This window comes from Geospiza fortis, unplaced genomic scaffold (assembly GCF_000277835.1).
Source record: "Geospiza fortis unplaced genomic scaffold, GeoFor_1.0 scaffold112, whole genome shotgun sequence".
Lineage (NCBI taxonomy): Eukaryota > Metazoa > Chordata > Aves > Passeriformes > Thraupidae > Geospiza > Geospiza fortis.
Window position 1 is genome coordinate 5461962 of NW_005054298.1, and position 18097 is coordinate 5480058.

Genomic DNA, 18097 nt, shown 5'->3' on the forward strand with positions numbered 1-18097 from the left:
CAACCGATTTGAGATCCTCTTCCCCAAATCTTAGGATACTGATCAGTGCTGTTAGAAACTTCCTTTCAGAATTAGTGGAAGATCAATTTTTTTCTTAAATTTAGTGATAACTCTGCCCTTTTCTATTCAAGTGATTATATATGTTTTCTTTACTTCTGTGAGAAAAAATAATTTTAAAATAGCAACAGACTCATGAGAAACAAACTTTGTGTATTAAGAACTACTGTTTCTTAGCATGCACCTCTACATCCTTTCATGTGTATGTATGTATATATATCTATATATATATGTATGTATATACGTGTTTATATATATACAGTTTGTGAGTTTGTTTCCTTCATTGCCTTTGGCCAGCTGCAATGTAAAAGTCCAGTTGTTTTAATTCCCATTTTGATTCTGAGGCTTTTGCTGTTTGATAACTGGAGATTGCACAGAGAAAAAAGCGTCTGACATTGTGCAAATAAAATACCTGTCCCTTTGTCAGACAGGTTTACAGCCACATAAAAACACACAAAAGGAGTGAAAACAACTGCTCAAATGTAGAGCAGACATAAATCTTGTCTCAATAAAGCTGAAAAGTATTAACTGACTCCTGGAGTAAGGGGGGATAATGTTTTGAGGTATCCTGTGCTGGAGCTGAGCATTATTCACTTTTAATTTCCAGTGATCAGACACAGTTATGGGAAAGGCACTCGAGTTTGGCATCTTTCCCTGTGCTTAGCAGGCACTGAAGGTGACATCCAGGGGGATCCCAGCTGGGATTCTGAGTGTCTAACCACTTACACTGGCACTGAGAAGGATGTTTATATTTTTAAGCTCTAAAGCTCTACAAAAATAGGCCGAAGATTTAGCGAGGACACAATAATTGCTTTTCTTTCAACAGCAGGTGACATGTTTCCCACTGAGAAAAATATAAGCCTGCTGCTTTTAGTCATAACATGAGCAACAGGAGGAAAATAGATGAGAAGGTGGGAAATGTCACCAGTTGTGTCTTGGAAAACATGTTTGCAGGCAAGAGCGAGCCTCTAAGTGCACGAAATTAAAACATTAAATGACAGGTCTATGTTTATTGTTCATGAGCCAAAAGTCCCATAATTTTATCATTTAATAATAATAATTACCTGAAATTTTTAGATTTCAGAGAATGGTGGGAACTCTCTCTTGTTCCTTTTCCTTGCTGTACCTTTTCCTAGCACACCTTGACTGAGCAGAGAGCATTTTTGTGTGCCTTGGGTGGTGTGAGGACAGAGAGCAGCCCCATGGGCTGGTCCAGGGAGGGAGTGGGCTCAGAAAGGGCTTGGATGCTGCTCTCCATGTTTAGCAGTGCAGACACATACTGCTCTATCATCCTATCATGCTAATGAATAGCAATAACACTACACCTCTCTTACTGAATATCTGGTGTTTGTAGCACACTGCATCCCTTTCCCTGTTGTTTACACTCCCTAAACTTGGAGTTCATTCTCAAACTCAGTCCTCCCTGCAGCCTTGTTAGACTGAGACTTTCCTCTGGCTTTGGGTGGCCAAGGCAGGGACAGCAGGGTGGCTGGGCTCCACATCTGACTGCCTCTCTGGGAGCTGATACATAGTGATGGGAAGAATGATGTAAATTAGTGGCAGAAATAGTGAAATCCAGCCTAGAACTGTGCTCAGGTATCACTGATATTGCAGTGCTATCCACTAGAAAACTTTCCCAAGGCTTTAAGGGCATACAAATAATCCTTGTGAGACAAATTAGTGCTCTCATATAGATTATAGGTTAGTAAATGCTTCTGAGTTTGCAGTCATGTTCAAGAATTTCCTCTTGATGGATATTAATATGTGCCTCATGTCTTTTTCAGATAAAGCAGTTAGAGCATGTCAGTGCCATAAATTCAAAATCAGATGTGGAGGAAATCCTCAGATGTCCCAGGAGAATAGTACATCTCCACATTATTCCAAATCCAAGCTGCATTTATGATGTACTCTATTGGCTAAGAATTGAATGCTGCCCTTTTTAAAACAAAGGTTTTCCTCATGTAGCACTAATCATGGCTAAATGCATAATTATTGACTTGTGGAAAGCAGAAAACTCTGCCATGATTAATAACTAAGTATTGGATTTGAAAGCAGAGCTTTAATCAGGAGCATTTTAAGAGACAAATAATCTAAAGGTCTTTTTCAGAAAAATTTGAAAGATAATTCAATATGGCTTGAGACTTATCAGCTGATACATACTGGCACAGGAAATGTAATCTGCCTAAGCAGCAAACATTCACTTGTGCCTGAGATGTCTCTGGAGCTGACTGTGTGACCCCATAATGGAAAGGGCCTCTCCAGGTTTCAGGGCTGTAAGATTAAGTCACAGGATCTGAACTAAATAAACACTTTTTGAATTAGTTAGTGTTGTACATGTGTGTGTATGTGTAATGCACAAGCACACCTGGCATGTTTAGGATGTCAGGTTAGGATGTAACCAGGCTCAAGGACCAGAAGGGTTGAGCTTGTCTTGTTTTCACCCATGATCCTGCCAGAGTGACTCAGAAATGGCACTTGTTCAGTGACTCAGTTTCCCCCAGTATGCAGATCAGTCCAATAATCTATGTGAACTTCTTAACTTTTTTTGGCATTGCAAGAGAGCCTGAAAATTTTGCAGTCTGGAACAGCAGACTCGTTTGCCTTGTCTTAATCCTCCTGTGCACCATATTTACTTTGTGGCTAGACAGATACTCTCATATTCAGCAAGTCCTTCTGGCCCCAGGCGTGTGATGCATGAATGCAAAGTAATATAAGGGGGAATTCTGCTATCCACACAAGTGATTGAGTCTTTCAAATATGTACAGAGGGAATTTTTCTTCACCTTATTCAGTATGAATGCAAGGAAAGGAATTTATAAGCTTGGCTTCTTTGCCCTCCTCCTCTCAGAAAATGAGAAGCAAAGCAGTGGGATACCCAGGAAGGAATGGGGAGACAGTTGTAAAATTTACCAAAAAGTCAAGAGGCATTTCAGAAATCTCCAAGGAAGCAGAATGAGCACATTCCCATTAAAATCTCATCTGGTGCCTATCTATGTCTTTAACTGTTTAAATATCCCATCTAAAACTGTGTTGTTTTTTATTCCTTTGTGATTTGCGCTTCTCCTTTCAACAACTGGAGTGACACAGGCAAAAGTGGCTGGACTGAAAGACCCAGGCCATACTGAGCCCTGAGATTTGTTTGTTTAAGTGAACACTGCAGGGTTAGGCATTGTCTGAAATCCTACCCCAGCATCCTCATCAGGAGAGGCTACAGCAGGAGAACTGATCAGGATGTCAGGTCACATCCCAGGTGCATGGAGACCTTTCCTTTGGGATCCATCATGATGTCAGGTCACATCCCAGGTGCATGGAGACCTTTCCTTTGGGATCCATCATGATGTCAGGTCACATCCCAGGTGCATGGAGACCTTTTCTTTGAGGATCTATCCCATCGCTGCAACACAAAAACCTTTGGGTGGAACAGTTTTCTCTTACAAGACGGTCATAAAGGGTACTTGGAAGAAAGGGAGGTAAGACAAGAGAAATGGCTTTGCTCACCTGCAAAACTTTTGAGTGCTTCCCTACAAGTCCTTGACCTTGAAGTGTTAAGGCACCCTCCTGCTAGGAGCTCTTGCACTGCTGTCACAGTGTGCCACTGTCTCCACATCCAAGCAGTGGCTGTGGGACACTTGTTTGTGACAAAATGTCCTCTGAGTCCCAAACATGAAATTACTGCTGTGAAGTGAGGTGTTTGGTCTACACTAAAAAAATTTGTAATGGAGAGGAGGAGAAAGGTTGGTTTTCAGTGTAAGGACTTTTTCTTCAAGAGAGAAATTGCAGAAGTATCCATGATGTGCATTTATATAGAAGTAATTAAAGAATTTTATACTGACTAGCTTGCTTTTCTTCTTAAAGCTTTTGTAGATGATTCATGAAAAGTGTTATTTCTATTATTCAAGCATATGAAAAGAAGCAAATTAACTCAGTGCATTATGTGGACAGTCAAAAGAAGAGTTAAATGGACCATACGACTTTCCCTTAAAACATTAATTTTCTTGTGTTGTCTTTGGTTTCCTTCATAATAAAATGTCCACAATAGCCACTGGGTATTACTGTATGAAAGATAAATTAGATCATTCCTATTAGATGTAAATCTTTTTCTAGACTTGTCATCAGGACATGATTATTGTAAATTTCTCTATACATGTGAAATGTCTCTCCCTGAACACATTTCCTGTTGGAAAACAAGAGATTTTCTGAGTCTTTTCATTTAGATACTGTCAAGTTGATGGCTATGGAAATGCTTTTTAAATGAATGATTAAGGACTGTATCTAAAGTTTTGAAATTGGTTTTTCTCCCCTGAATAAGTTTAATTCTGCAGTATCAAGGAGACCTGCAGATGCTCAGCACTTCTCACAGCAAAGCCATGCAACATTACATGGGCATGGTTCAGTGGTGGCAGCAGCTCAGTTTTATGACTCTGGATGTCTGTAACACCTGAAAGCCACACTTACCTGGTGGGCCTCTCTTTATGTGAGGAGTGAGACATGAGAAACTCCTACCACTGTGATTTCTGATGGGAGCTGAGCATCTGGGAGATCTGCCCTGCCTGAGCTGTGGGGCAGGGCAGAGCCTTCAACTCTAATCAACCCTTTCAAAAATAATAGCCATGAAGGGCATGTTGGTGTAGGTGATGCAGATTTGAAAGGGAAAGAAGCACTTTCTGGGCTGGAACCTCTCTTGACTGCTAAAGTTTCTTGAAGCTGTTGGTTTGTGTTTTTCTCTCCTCTGATTTAATGTGAGGTCAGAATTTCTGATCCAGACTATGCATGCAAACATCCTAGGGCTTAGGAAATGAATCTAAACAATTAACTCTTGTGAAAATCATACAGTAAACTGTCTGTGAGTCATGCATGGAGCACCTACACAGTTCAGATCCAGAATTTTAGCCTTTCTGTTGTACATCAATTATTGACACTAGTTTTGAATACTCAAAAACATGAGATGCTTAACAAATGCTAGATAATAGCAAGAGGCCAGTACATTGCAGAGTATTTGTGTACAATAATTACTACCCCCAAATGAAACTTTTTTTAAACCAGTGTTTGAAAACCTTTTGGTCCAATTAGTCTAAAAATCATGCATCAACAGCAGAGAGTGAAACCTGATTACTTTCAGCATCTTCTCTATGTTCATTTTGGACTGATGTGGCCTCAGTTAATTCCCCCAAGGTCAGCATGATTCCAACTGAAGCTGGCCCATAACATCCTTACACACTGGAAATGGGATGTCACCTTCATGTGAAAAAAAATGCTTTTAGGTACATGATTGATATGTGGTGGGTTTTTTAATTTGCTCTCTCTGCCTCAGAACAATGAGAGCCAAGGCTTCTGCAGGAAATTGTGTCTCTGCCTCTGGTTCCCAAGACAGAGACACTGACTAAACATCACAAATTTGGCAGTAGAGTAGCAAGTAGGCTAGCAGGACTCATCACTGGTTGCCATATTTTTTCCAGTTGATGATGATAAAGGTCTTTAAAATGTAATTCAGTTAAATATCACAAAGAACTTTTCCAGTAAGCTTCAGTGAATGACAAGATTGTATTACCAGAAATATAAAGATTTATGCTTATATTTCCACTTTTAATTCCTATTAAGTTTCCTGTGGATTAAAGATTCATGTGTAAGAAATGTGGACAGCTAAGTATATCACTTTGTATAGCACACATAAAATTAAAGGCTTTTTTAAAGTTACATTTTGCATGCTAACTGGCAAGATGGTGTATAAAACAAAAAGCTATCATGTAATCTGAATTGTGTCTATATATCCTGCATAGCAGCCAACAATGAATATTTATCTAAGCAAATATTTTCCAGCCTTTCATGCTACAGTTTGTGTTTGTTTCAGTCTGATTTGAATAAACAGAATGCTCTGCAATAACTGTAACTAATATCTTTAGGCACATAACATTTGAGATGGATCTGCAATTCACTGCAGCAGTATTCAATTGCAGAAAAATTATTAGCATTAACCAGGAGGTAAATTATAGCTCTGATTTCACTGGTACTGCCTTGTACCTGTGAATTCTATAATGCTGAATGAAATTAAAGTTTCACTTTAATTTTTATGAAAAGGAAATAGATTCTTGTTAAATTGAGCAGCACCATTATGTTTGTTTAACATCTACCATACATGGCATAATAGAGTCACAAGTGTTCAGGAGACAGAGCATAATGGTGCACCACATCACTTATAAAAGCACAAGATAATAATGGTTATTAATACAACTGTAGTATAGAGGATTTGAAGAGGGAGTTTTTCTTTGCATCATAAGTTAAGGGGAAAACCTCCCAATTCCTATTTTATTAAAAACTTTATATTAGGCTCAGTTACCCCTACACATTAAATTCAACAACTGGCATCCAAATTCACCCCAGGAAATGCACCCCAGGAGCTCTCCTGCTGCCATTGGGCATCTCCCACTTAGCCCACGGGTCTTTTACTTGTGCCAGTGCAAATTGCACCATCCCAGACTGGTACCTATGGCTGGGAGTTTTTACAGCCTTGGTGGGGATGACAGGGCTGGAATTGCAGCCCAACAAGAAATTGTCCTTGCAGTGCTTTTGTGCTTTCTGTTCCACATGGATTTGACTTGGAATTAGTGTCTGTAACTAAAGGCACTGCTTTGGCTTAGGTATTTAACAGGCCTACACAACATAAGTGAATGCCTGTGTGCTGTTTGCTGACACAAATATTCCAGTTCTTTTTTCCTTTCTGGGATTTTACTGAACCCTCTGCTTATAGCTTGCCATTAAAGTGAAACATTTTCCTTCCACTAAATCCACTTTCACTAAATCCCTGATACACTAAAAGTTTATCTCCAGCCAGGATCACATGATGCTGTCTAGCCTACACACCACTTAGGAAATGCCAAACTTCTTATGATTAATCCCCTGACCCAGAAAGTCAGGTCCCATTGTGCTGCCTGCCTGTCCTGCATGGGGACTGTGAGCTCCTCACAAGAAATCTGCTTTGCAGAACAGTCCATCTTCCTCTCATATGGAACTGAATAGTTACTTGCAAGAAAACATATTGAATGTTGCAGAGGTGTTTTTTTTTACATTTTCCTGCCTTCAGATATCTATGAGTAGGGCCGGTCCTGTTGCATTAATGAATGCTTTTATTTTCTTGGATATCTCATGGAAATTAGTCCATGAGTTGGACTTGAAGGGTTGAAGAAAAAGTGTGGTTTGGGCAGCAGTTTACAACTGATCCATGCCTAGACTCAGTTGTGTTCTACAATCAGTCAATACCCAAAGCTGAACCTGCAAGTCCTGGCAGTGACAATAAATGTATTTCAGGCAGAGTTGACAAAGCTCCCTGTGAGCACAGCTCCTGCTTTGTTTATAATAAACTATGAAAATTTAGAGGTATATTTTTGTGTTAGCTTCAGATTAATTTCTTTTTTCTCTGTGCACAGAGTGAAAAATGAACAAGGGATGTTTAGGAGCATATTTATTAGCATGTTCCATCATTTTTCTGTGTGTTTGTGTTTATGTATCATGCAGATGAGATGGATGGATGTAAGTAGTCCCACTAAATTCAGCATACCAGGAAGGGGTGGAGTGCTGGAAGCAGCTTCTGAGATTTTCTGAGCAATGTTACATTATTAACTCAGACTATAGATATGCACAGGCGAGGCATTGCAAACAGAACCATCCATACAGAGATTAATTTTCAAATGTGCTATAACCAGTTCCCTCTGTGTGAAAATGTTTGTGGTTAGAGCAGAGCACAGTGGCAGGTGGACAAAAGAGGGGTGGTTGGTGAAAGCAAGTAAAATCTGTCTGGAAAAGAGGTCCCAGGCTGTGGTGCTGTACATCATCTGCTCAGATTCCCTGCTTTCCATCCATTCAAACCCTAAAAGGTTGCTAATTTGGGGTTTGCTAAAGCTCGTTATCCTTGTCCTTAGAGTGCGGGTCAGAATCTGGAGATCCTCAGAACTTTTCCTCACCTTGTTTTGTCCACTGATGTTTGGACATGTTTTAGCATCATCAGATTGATGTGTCTGTAACAGTGTTGGATTTTTAACTTTATATTGAGACATTTTATATATGGGAATGGAGCCTACAAGAAAGACAGAGATGGCTTTCTTACAAGAGCATGGAGTGACAGGACAAGGGGTTCAAACTGAGAGAGGTTGAGATTTGGTGTTAGGAGGCCCTGGCACAGGGTGCCCAGAGAAGCTGTGGCTGCCCCATCCCTGGGAGTGCTCAAGGCCAGTCTGGATGGAGCTTGGAGCAACCTGGTCTAATGAAAGGTGTCCCTGTCCATGGCAGGGGAGTTAGAACTTGATGGTCTTCAAGGTGCTCTTCAAACCAGGCCATCCTATGATTATACATAGTGTATACTTTATAATTTTTTCTATTGACTTATAATGATTGAATGAATGAGCATCTACTCTTTGTTTAAGTTGTTTTTAGTAGAAATGAAACCATATGAAGATAGGCTTGACTTATATGTATGTACATTGTTCCTCATCAGCAGCTGCCAGAATAAATGTGAGGATAAGTGATAACAAAGCAATTACAGAAAATGGGAGAGAAAACTTCAGGTCCTGAAGTATTTGTTGTTGGATAGATGGTTGTTGGTTATTCCAAGTGAGTTAAAAAGTCTGATGCATTCTGAGAATGAAGCATCTTTATTTGTGAATCCTAAATATCCCCAATACCCTCAGAGTTAAATTTTCCCAACTCTGCAATAGATCCCATGAATGTTTTTCTATCCTTGTTGTAACTCCTTGTCTTCTTTAGACAGTGGGAGTCATATGCAAGTGCCATATGTCTACATAAGTCAAATGCCTCCCACCAGCAGTTCTTCCATGTGTTGTGGTTGATTTATATTCATAAAAAACATTCAAGAAATGATTCAGGAATTGTAATTACTCGGTAATGTCAGGAATTGATTAATTAAATGCTCCAGTGTTTACTCTGCATTTTTAAGGCTGCTAACATTTCTGGGCATTTTCTTACAGCATCAGAGTGTTTGCTGGGTGAAGTTTATTAACGTAAATTGGATTTGACATAAACAAGACTACAGCTAATTATTTCATGTAAATATACACACTGTGTAGCAGCAAACTCATAAAATCTGCACATCTTCCTACTATTTTTTTAAACTCTGGATGTCTGTTTTAGCTAAATAGCAAATTGTCTGTTTTAGCTAAATAGCAAATTCCTGTTGCCTTAAATAACATTGTCACTTTTTCCTTCATGGAATTGCTGGGCTGTAAACATTTGAGTCTCTCTGACACCTCCTTAACTTACACATGGTCATCAATAACTTCCAGCAATCAGGAACTCTTACATGTACCATTCTCTCTCATTTATATTTCTCTGTACAGAGAGATTTTATACTCAGTGAGGACAAGAACTTTCCATAAGCTGCAGTAAATGGGAGAGCAGCCCCAAACCTGCCCAGGAGACACAGCCAGGGTGCTCTGACACGACCTGCTTGTCCACATTCATTCCTCTCCCTGGCCAAAAGGCAATTTTTTCCCATTTCCTCCTGAAATCTTTGGTTGGTCCCGTGGTCTTGTTGCCATTTTTGGGATAGGAGGGTATCCATGGAAATTTGGCCTTTATGGAGACAGTTTTGGCTCCACATCCAAATTAAGGGCATCCACATGTTGATGCTGTTGGGATGTATTGCTCAATGACTCTGCTCATGGGTGTTAAAAGCTCCACAACTTAGAGGATGTAAATGCAAACTTTCCCACTATGATATCATCCTTTTCTATTTCAAGACCACTCTAGTAAATTTCAGGTAATACTTTATATTTGTTTTTACTGATTTATAATTTCAGGGGAAGAAAATCAGCCAAAAGCAGCATTGATTTGCCTGCTGGACAAAATGTCCACTTTCCTTCTCTTCTACAGCTAAATGGAATGATTTGCTCAATATTTAGCAGAAATGACATGATTTCCATAGCCTGCTATTTGCATAGGAAAAATATTTGTTTGTTTGCAACTACCCAAACAAGCCAAGCACCTGGAAATCTGACTGGGGGTAGTGGTTCCTACCAAATCTGTTCCTCACCTTCCAGCTTATGGTTTACTGGTCCACCAAGCCAGGGAAGACCTCTTGCAGAATACTGGTCCATATATTTTCCTGCAAATGAGACAGGAGATTTGCTCCTAGAAAAATGTCTTACTGGAAAACAGAAGGGTTTATAGGCTGATGGGAAAAAGCATAAAACTGCAGCATTCTCTCTCTCTCCCCATTCTCTTTCCTGTGGGGAAAGAGCACCAGCATCAGTGTCACTGAATAGCAGGGTACCCACACTGTTATCCCAGAGACTGAGCTCCTTTAGGGACACACTGGCAAAACCCAAATGCAGCAGGGCTCTGTGTGCCAGCTGCAGATCTGAACAGCATTCCTCTGAGAAATATCCCTGTCCTCAGAGAGCACAGGGTGCAGAATCTGCCTATCAGCCAATGAGCTTGTGCTATTTCAGGTTTTATTAAACTCTGCTGTGTCTGTGGATGGTGCTGGTTCATAGGGTGCAAAGTGGAAGCCAAGCAGCAGCAGGAGGAAAACCCAGCTGATTGTTTATGAAAACAACTGGCTTCAGATGAATTGGTAAATCAGTTTTAATCACTGCAGCTGAGATGTAATATGAACTGTTCACTGAAGCTTAAGTGATTTTGAACAATTAAGAAATTTGCTCAGTATATTTATTAAAATAATCATTACTGCTTTTTCCATAATGGTGTAATGTGCACAAGCGCTCTTGCCAGCCTCCTGCTCCATTGCAGAGGCTCTTAATGTACACTTTCATGCCAGTTGTTAATAAACCTGACAATTAAAATATTGACAATTAAATCAGCAATAATGGCAGTTTTAAAAGATATTATTTCCTCTAAGCCACATGGTTTAGCTTTCATTGTTATTTAGGACCAAAAGTGAGTAGTCTAGCCAGGTGTGGTGTTGAAAGAAGTGAAAAATTACTAATCCTAAAGGGTTTTATTTTTTTTATACCTGATTTCTTTTTAGTGTGCAACAGAAAGCTCTCTCAATTCTCATTGCTATTGGATATGAAAAACATTGTCTAGACAAGAATACACATATATATAAAAATATATATGTGTGTCCTCTTAGGCTGCTGGAAAAAAAGTCTATTTTCTATCAAGGGTTTATGCAGCAGGATGAAAACAAAAATAAATATTTTACAAAAGTTAGAATATTCTCTGAAGTCACTCTCCCTAGTTTTAAAGCTTTACCCCAGGGCACTCTTCCAAGATCCTTCAAAAATTACTCATGTCTCCACACTCAGTGTAACAGCTTAGATGTCCCCCTTGTTGCTTTGCTAACATCATTTCCTAATTGCAACAGTCTGCTGTTTAGCTGCAGACAGCTTTGTTGTTGTTTGATTTCTAATAACCTTTCCCTGTGAAAATGTGACTTCCTGAACTGCAGCAGATGATTGTGGGCTCTCCATGGAGCTCCCTGTCTCCAGGGCTGGACGGCTCCAGACTCTCGGAGGAACTTGTCTGTGCGCTTATCCCGTTGTTCACTCAGTTTTCTCTGCTCCCCAGTGACCAACATTTTCCTCCGTGGAGCCCAGGAGCCTGAATCTGTGCTGAATGCTGCCTGCTTCCAAATACAAATATTAGAGGAATCAAGGGGAAGTGTTGTGGAAGAGTGGGCTAGGGCTGTGTGCACAGAGTTTGTTCCAGCTGAGCCAGGAGGGCAATTAGATGTACCAGGGGAAAATGGAAAGCTTTGGGCTGTGCAGGGCTGAATATGATGTTTACCTCCCAGCCCTGCTTCAAAACCAGTCTGCAGGAACATGAGTGCCAGCCTAGTCTCTGTCCCACTTCCCTGTTTTCTGCACAGCTCAGGCATCTCAGCTGTGCCCAAGGCCCTTTGCTGGGAGCTTGCTCAGGACAGGAGAACACTGGCAGGGGGACAGTGGCTGGGTCCCCGTGTGTCTGGCTGAGGTGTGTGGGTTTGGGGGAGCTGAACTGGGGTGTCCATGCTGCAGGAGGGACCAATGTCACAATACAGTAAAGCAACACTCCATTTTCAGAAGGCTTCAAACCTGATTTTATTGCAGCATGCATGCTTTTTATACATTCTTACAAAACTCAAAAGTTTGCACTTTACTCATTGGTCAGGAAAGATAAAGTGCTGATTGGAATAGACAGTTGCAGGTTTCTCTTATTTTTCTTCCTTCCCTTCTTGGTTTCTACATCAATGACCTTGCTAGAAAATTCTTTCAGGGGTAAACATGTATCATCTTATCAAACTTCTCTCTGGCTCACAGCAGTTGCTGTAAAACCTGTTCCACAGGCCAGTCCCACCCATGGCCCTGCTGCCCAGGGCAGCCCAGCCGAGCTCCTGAGTGGCCCTATTGAATTAAGTACGTAATCAAGTGATTTGCTGGTATCCTTAATCCTTTTCACATCTCACTAAGCTCATTAAACTCTCTTTGATACCAAGCTGTGCAAGTTCCTTAAGAGAGGCAGAGACTGTGTACTATTCCTTTGGCTTGAATTTATCACCTCCAGCTTCCAGCCAGGACTCCTGTGCTGGGAGCCTAAGGTTGCTTGAAGGGTTTGCTCTGTAACAATGGATGGGAAAATGTTCTGTGTGCTGGATAATTTTTGATACCCTGCCCAGCACAACAACAGGGATATGCCAGAACAAATACCCAAGTAACCAACCAAAATATCGAGCAGTGCATCCCGGGCCTCGGTGGAGGCACTTCATTTCCTTTCTCTTCTCTGTTTTTTTCCTGACAGCCATCCAGCTAACAAAGAAAAGAAAAATAAAACCCAAACAACTAGCAAAACAATTAAGCATTGCAAAGTGAGATATTGAGTTCTGTCAAAACCCCCATATTTAGGTGTGTTTCTAGGCTTGTGCTTCAACTCAAATCAGCAATAATCTGGGTAAAGCAATTCTCTAATGCTCTCTAAATTAGATGAGCTGGTATGTGACATTTGCATGCCATCTCCTCCTGCATGCCAGAATACATGCAGCTGTTAGAAAGATTTTCTACTGCATTTAATCATATACAGAAGGTTTTTTCCTTAGAACAGTGCCATCACAGGAGGATAGATGGAGCAGTTAATTTCTCATGGCTGCAAGGTAACTAATTCAGAAGAAAAGGGACAGGTTTCACTCGTTATTCTGAAAAGGATTTTAATTTTTTGTTTGTTTAAATCTTGAACTTCTCAGTAATCCTGCAAGTTGTGAGGAATGGCTGGAGGTAGGAGGGGGACTCCAAGCAGAGCCAGTGCAGGCTGCTGAGGTCTAGTCCAGGTGTGGACAAGAGCATGGATGGCACTTCCACCGTCAGCACAATTGCTATGTAACCGTATCAAATGTACATAAATACTTTAATTTGGAGTTTACAACTTCAGATTTAAAATGCTGTGTCATTTCAGAAATATTGACTTGGCCTTACACAGCTTTATCTCCTCCTGCTCTGCAGTGTCCATCGTTTTAGGAGGAGCTGGAAGAATTGTGACCCCCTTTTGAAACCCTGGGGCAGCTCTGCTTTTACAGCATTTCTCTCCCATTTGATTGGTATCTATTATGAGTACCATCATGTCTGCCTAAATGATTTTTATCCTTACATCAGAAAAGGAGGCTCCACATAATCTTTCACACTCCACAGTTTTCTGTGCTACTCAGAGCCTGCATGGCACAAGCATTCACAGGACAGAGCTCCAAGGAAGCCACAAAATGCTTGTATTTCCCCTCTAGGTGTGATCTATTGGGCACTGTGAAGTGCTTTAATGAACTGTATACATCGTCTTGTTGAACATAAAGTCAGAGAATCATTTAGGTTGGAAAAGACCTTTAAGGTCATTGAGTCCAACCATAAACCAGTGTGATTACTTTGGGGTTTTTACTCACATTTTCTGCTGTCACTGAATGTGCCAAGCTATTCTAAATCATGAAGTTGCTCTAAATCTCAAGTGACTGTTTGCTGTTTGCTTCACACTGACAAAATGATAACACTGGGTCCTGATCCAGGACCAGGGATGGCAGAATTTGTCTTACTGGGACAGTTGATAAGAGAAGAGAGCAGAAACCTGGGCTTAGGGACAGAGGCCTTGTCTGGAGCAGATGGCTTGCTGCAGACACAGCTGGCACATGAATGTGCCCAGAGAAAGGAGGTGCTGCTATCCACCATCAAATCATGGCTGATTTTTTTACATCACTTTTGCACACTGACAAGATTACATACTCCCAGGTCGCTGGCTTTTCAAGAGAAATAGAACAATATTTCTGATCTGTCACAGGAAAACCTTAACATTAAGTCAGCAGTCATATAGGATAAACACAGGGCTTTCTTTTCCCCATTGTCCTTATTTCCAGAAAACAGTTTTAAGAAAATTGCTTCAGACTGAGGTTTTTATATTATCATGGTAGAATTTATGCAGAATAAAACTGCTGATTCCATCTTTGCCTGTAGGGCAAAGTGCACTGATGAATAAATCAGGAACATTGTTTAATATTACATTAAAAAGATGTAAAGGTATTAATACTAATTTATGCCAGATTCATTGTAGTAAAAAATATAAACTAAAATAGGCAACTTGTTTTAAAGAACTTGGTACTGCAACTAATCATCATTATATATTTGTACTGTATATATTTTGTGAACTCTCATATATCTGTATTGCAGAATGATTTTACTAAATTAGCTTAGAAGAAGCTTCCTGCTTAATTGCCACTGAAGTTCATGGTGTTTTTCAGGATTTCCATTACTTAATGTTTTCTAAAAGAAACAGCTATGTAATGCTTCTATTTACAGCAGTTAGAATGAAATTTAAACTTGGGGCAACCACAGAGTTTAATGGAAAGTTTTGCAATACTCAAAGCTTTTCAAGCCATGCAGTTTGAACAGGATCTGGCTGAGATGCTTTTGCAGAGGCTCCTTGGGAGCTGAGTCCTACTCTTGCTTACTGTGGACAGAAACATAGAATCACTTGGAACAATTCCAGTCCTGAAAAATAAAAATGTACATTTATATATAAATTATGATCATTAAAATCAGCTAACATTTATCTTCACCTTGTGGAGACACAATGATGTACAGTCTCTGTAGTGGCTGTCTCATATTCCTGGTCATGAAGAGAAATGGCTCAAAAGAACCAACCACTTTGCAACAAAAATCCATATTTGTACACAAGAGAAATAATAACAGTAAAGAGACAACATCTCATACAAACAGGAACCTCACAGAGTGGTTCTGTGATGAGTCCAAAGGTAAAACAGTGGAGCTATAAAAATGGAGCTTTTGTTTCCAGAAAGTGGAGATGGATTCTTTACTCCAATACTTGCAATTTCCTGGAGTATGAGGTTTAAGACATATTTTTGCTGTGGTGAGATATTTCAGGACAGTTATATTATTACTGATAGACTTTCAGAATAATAGTAATGTGACTGTGTTGGTACTGCTGTCATCCAAATATATCATATTATATCATGTTATTCTGTGGGCTCATTCTGAAATATTTGATATAAATAACACTGATGTTGCCTTCCTCCTGGAAATGAGGTGGTGTATTTCTATTACTGACAGATTTCTCTGCTGAGAATAAACATCATCTCTTTGCATTGAGTTAAAGAATAGGCTTCAATAGGAAAAAATCCAAATTTTTCATCTGGTCAAGATTATTTATCAGAAGTTCTGTCTAGACACAAGTACAGGAGCTTTCATAGAGCTGATATTTCAAGTTATTGCCTCTGCAAAAGTTGGACTACTAAATAATATAGGGGCTGAGTTATAGCTTCATTTTCAAATAGGGTACATGCTATAGTATTTTTCATACTGTCCATAAAATAAATATTTGAGTCAAATATTCAGTTCACTTTGATTAATATCTAAAGTAAACAAAATCTGCACCAAAACCAATGACTGCACTGCTGGGCAGTTATTTTTCAGTCTGGATCCAGGGAAGATTATTCTGGGCTTGGAATATGGATATGAATTTATATGCACACTAATTTATTTGTGCTGCTTGTGTATCCTCAGTGCCTCTTGTCTTCCCCTCAAATAATCTCTGAAGTGTGCATTAGGCTGCTGCCCTGTTCATGTTATGTGAATTTAATTTAGATTTTTACATCACTGTGATTTCTATGTATATGGGATAACTTTGGGTGCAAAATCAAAGTACACTCCACAAACTGACTCTGACTGCTTTTTACTCAAATTTTTACAAATACTTTGAACATTGAAAAACTAATATTGTAATAATCTTTCCTTCAGGAATATATGGACTCCAACAAATACATAGAGCATTTAGTGACTCAGCTGGAAGAACAACGCTGGAATTTATGGAGGCAAGTACTGTGCCACACATGTTTATTTATGTTGCTATTTTGGAAATGATACTGCAATCCACAGTTTCCATTTCTGAGTTCAAATGAATGATTGGCTATTCACTTTCTCCATTTTTTAATTCTTTGCAGACTACCAAATCTTAGCTCATGAAATAAGCAGGGCAGCCCACACGAGTGGAATCCTGCTTTTGTTCATCAGGGCAGTTGCACACATGCACAGGTTTATTCATGTTAGAGTTTCTAGGCAGTGGATGTTAACTCTACTTCAGATTCTTTCAACTGGACTGAATTTCAGAAATTGCCTTATATCCTTGAATATAAGTATTTTCATTGAACACACAAAATCTAGCCAAAATACCACCATAGCAACATGATCAATTGAGAGTTTGGAAATTAAAATAAACACAGGTTTACAATTTTGCAGTGCTCTTGATAGTCTGGATTTTCTATATCTTCTCTTTTCATGCTGCCCTGACTTCACCCTGGTTTAAGCAAAGCAGGGATTGCCATGTGCTGGTGGGTTTTTCTATGCTGCCTACAGCAAATTTGGTAACTGCTCAAATCCTATCTAACATAACATTTCATACAAAAGAAATGGAATAATAGCAGTGATAAAATTCCTTCAACATTCACAGCAATTTGTTAAATGCAATATTTAACTCTTTTTTTCTGAAGACATATGAACAGTGACAGTCTTTTAAAACACAGTCGAATATAAAAAGTATCTTCAGGGAATAATTTAATGTTCATAGACTGAAACCTATTTCACCTTAGTTCTGATCAAGTGAGAAATAATGATCTGTCTGATTTTTCAGGTGAATGCCTCTCATATACAAAAAAAGAGCAACTTTGCACATGCCAGTATCAGTTCTGCACCTTACAAACTTGACCTCTACAATTCAAAGTAGTATCCCAGCATTTACAGCTTACAGCATTATGATATTGACTCTTACTTATAGGCAAATTCCTAAAGTTTGTGCTTAATTCCCCCTTTTCTTAAAAAGTAGCCAGATATAATTGGCACAAAAAGGTGAAGTTTTCATTTAACATGACAGAGTTCAGGAGACTAACTTTGTAAGAATGAAGGTGATAACATTATATGCAGATGACACTACTGTGATTAAATATAAATGAATACTAAAAAATTAAAATATTTGAAAGTCTTTGAAAAGTAGCAGGGATAGTGACTTTATAATAAACAGACATACAGATGTGTTCTGAAAATTCAGTGGTTTTGAAAAACCAAAACCATTAATTTATTTTTAACATTATTTATTTTTATTATTATCTTTATGGTGTGTTGGCATAAAAAGTTAAGACTGGTAACGAGCACTACAAGAGAAACCCTTCTGGTTCAGCCAGTCTTCTTTGAACACTTCATTCCTCTCTTTTAAATCTCTGAGAAGTTTCATGGTGAGGATTATGCTAATAGCTGGCACTACACAGGGGCAGTGCTGGGCTGTCTACAGCCAGACAGATGTCCTAATAAATCAGCAGAGCCCTCTCCTCAGCCTTCATTATGCTCCTGATTTGTGACTCCACGCTCTGAGCCCATTGGGTCAGTGGGCGCTGAACCTGACATTGACCGATAACCCCACGGTATCAGGGTGAGCCCATAAACCTGACACACACAAATCCTGCCTGTTTGGCTCCTGCAGCCTCACTCACAGCCAGCCCAGATTTATAGTGCCCAGGCTGAGGCACAGGAGACTAAACCCACTGCCATGATGTGCAT

The 18097-nt window shown here is 39.6% G+C and overlaps 1 protein-coding gene across 1 annotated transcript in view; it reads left to right on the forward strand.

The window, feature by feature from the left end:
• The window catches only part of NCKAP5 (NCK associated protein 5), a 378197-nt gene that overhangs the window by 126815 nt on the left and 233285 nt on the right, over window positions 1-18097 (forward strand). Inside the window, exon 4 of the mRNA XM_031056009.1 lies at window positions 16289-16362. Within this exon, the coding sequence (XP_030911869.1) occupies window positions 16289-16362 (74 nt within the window). The remainder of the gene's footprint in view (window positions 1-16288; window positions 16363-18097) is intronic.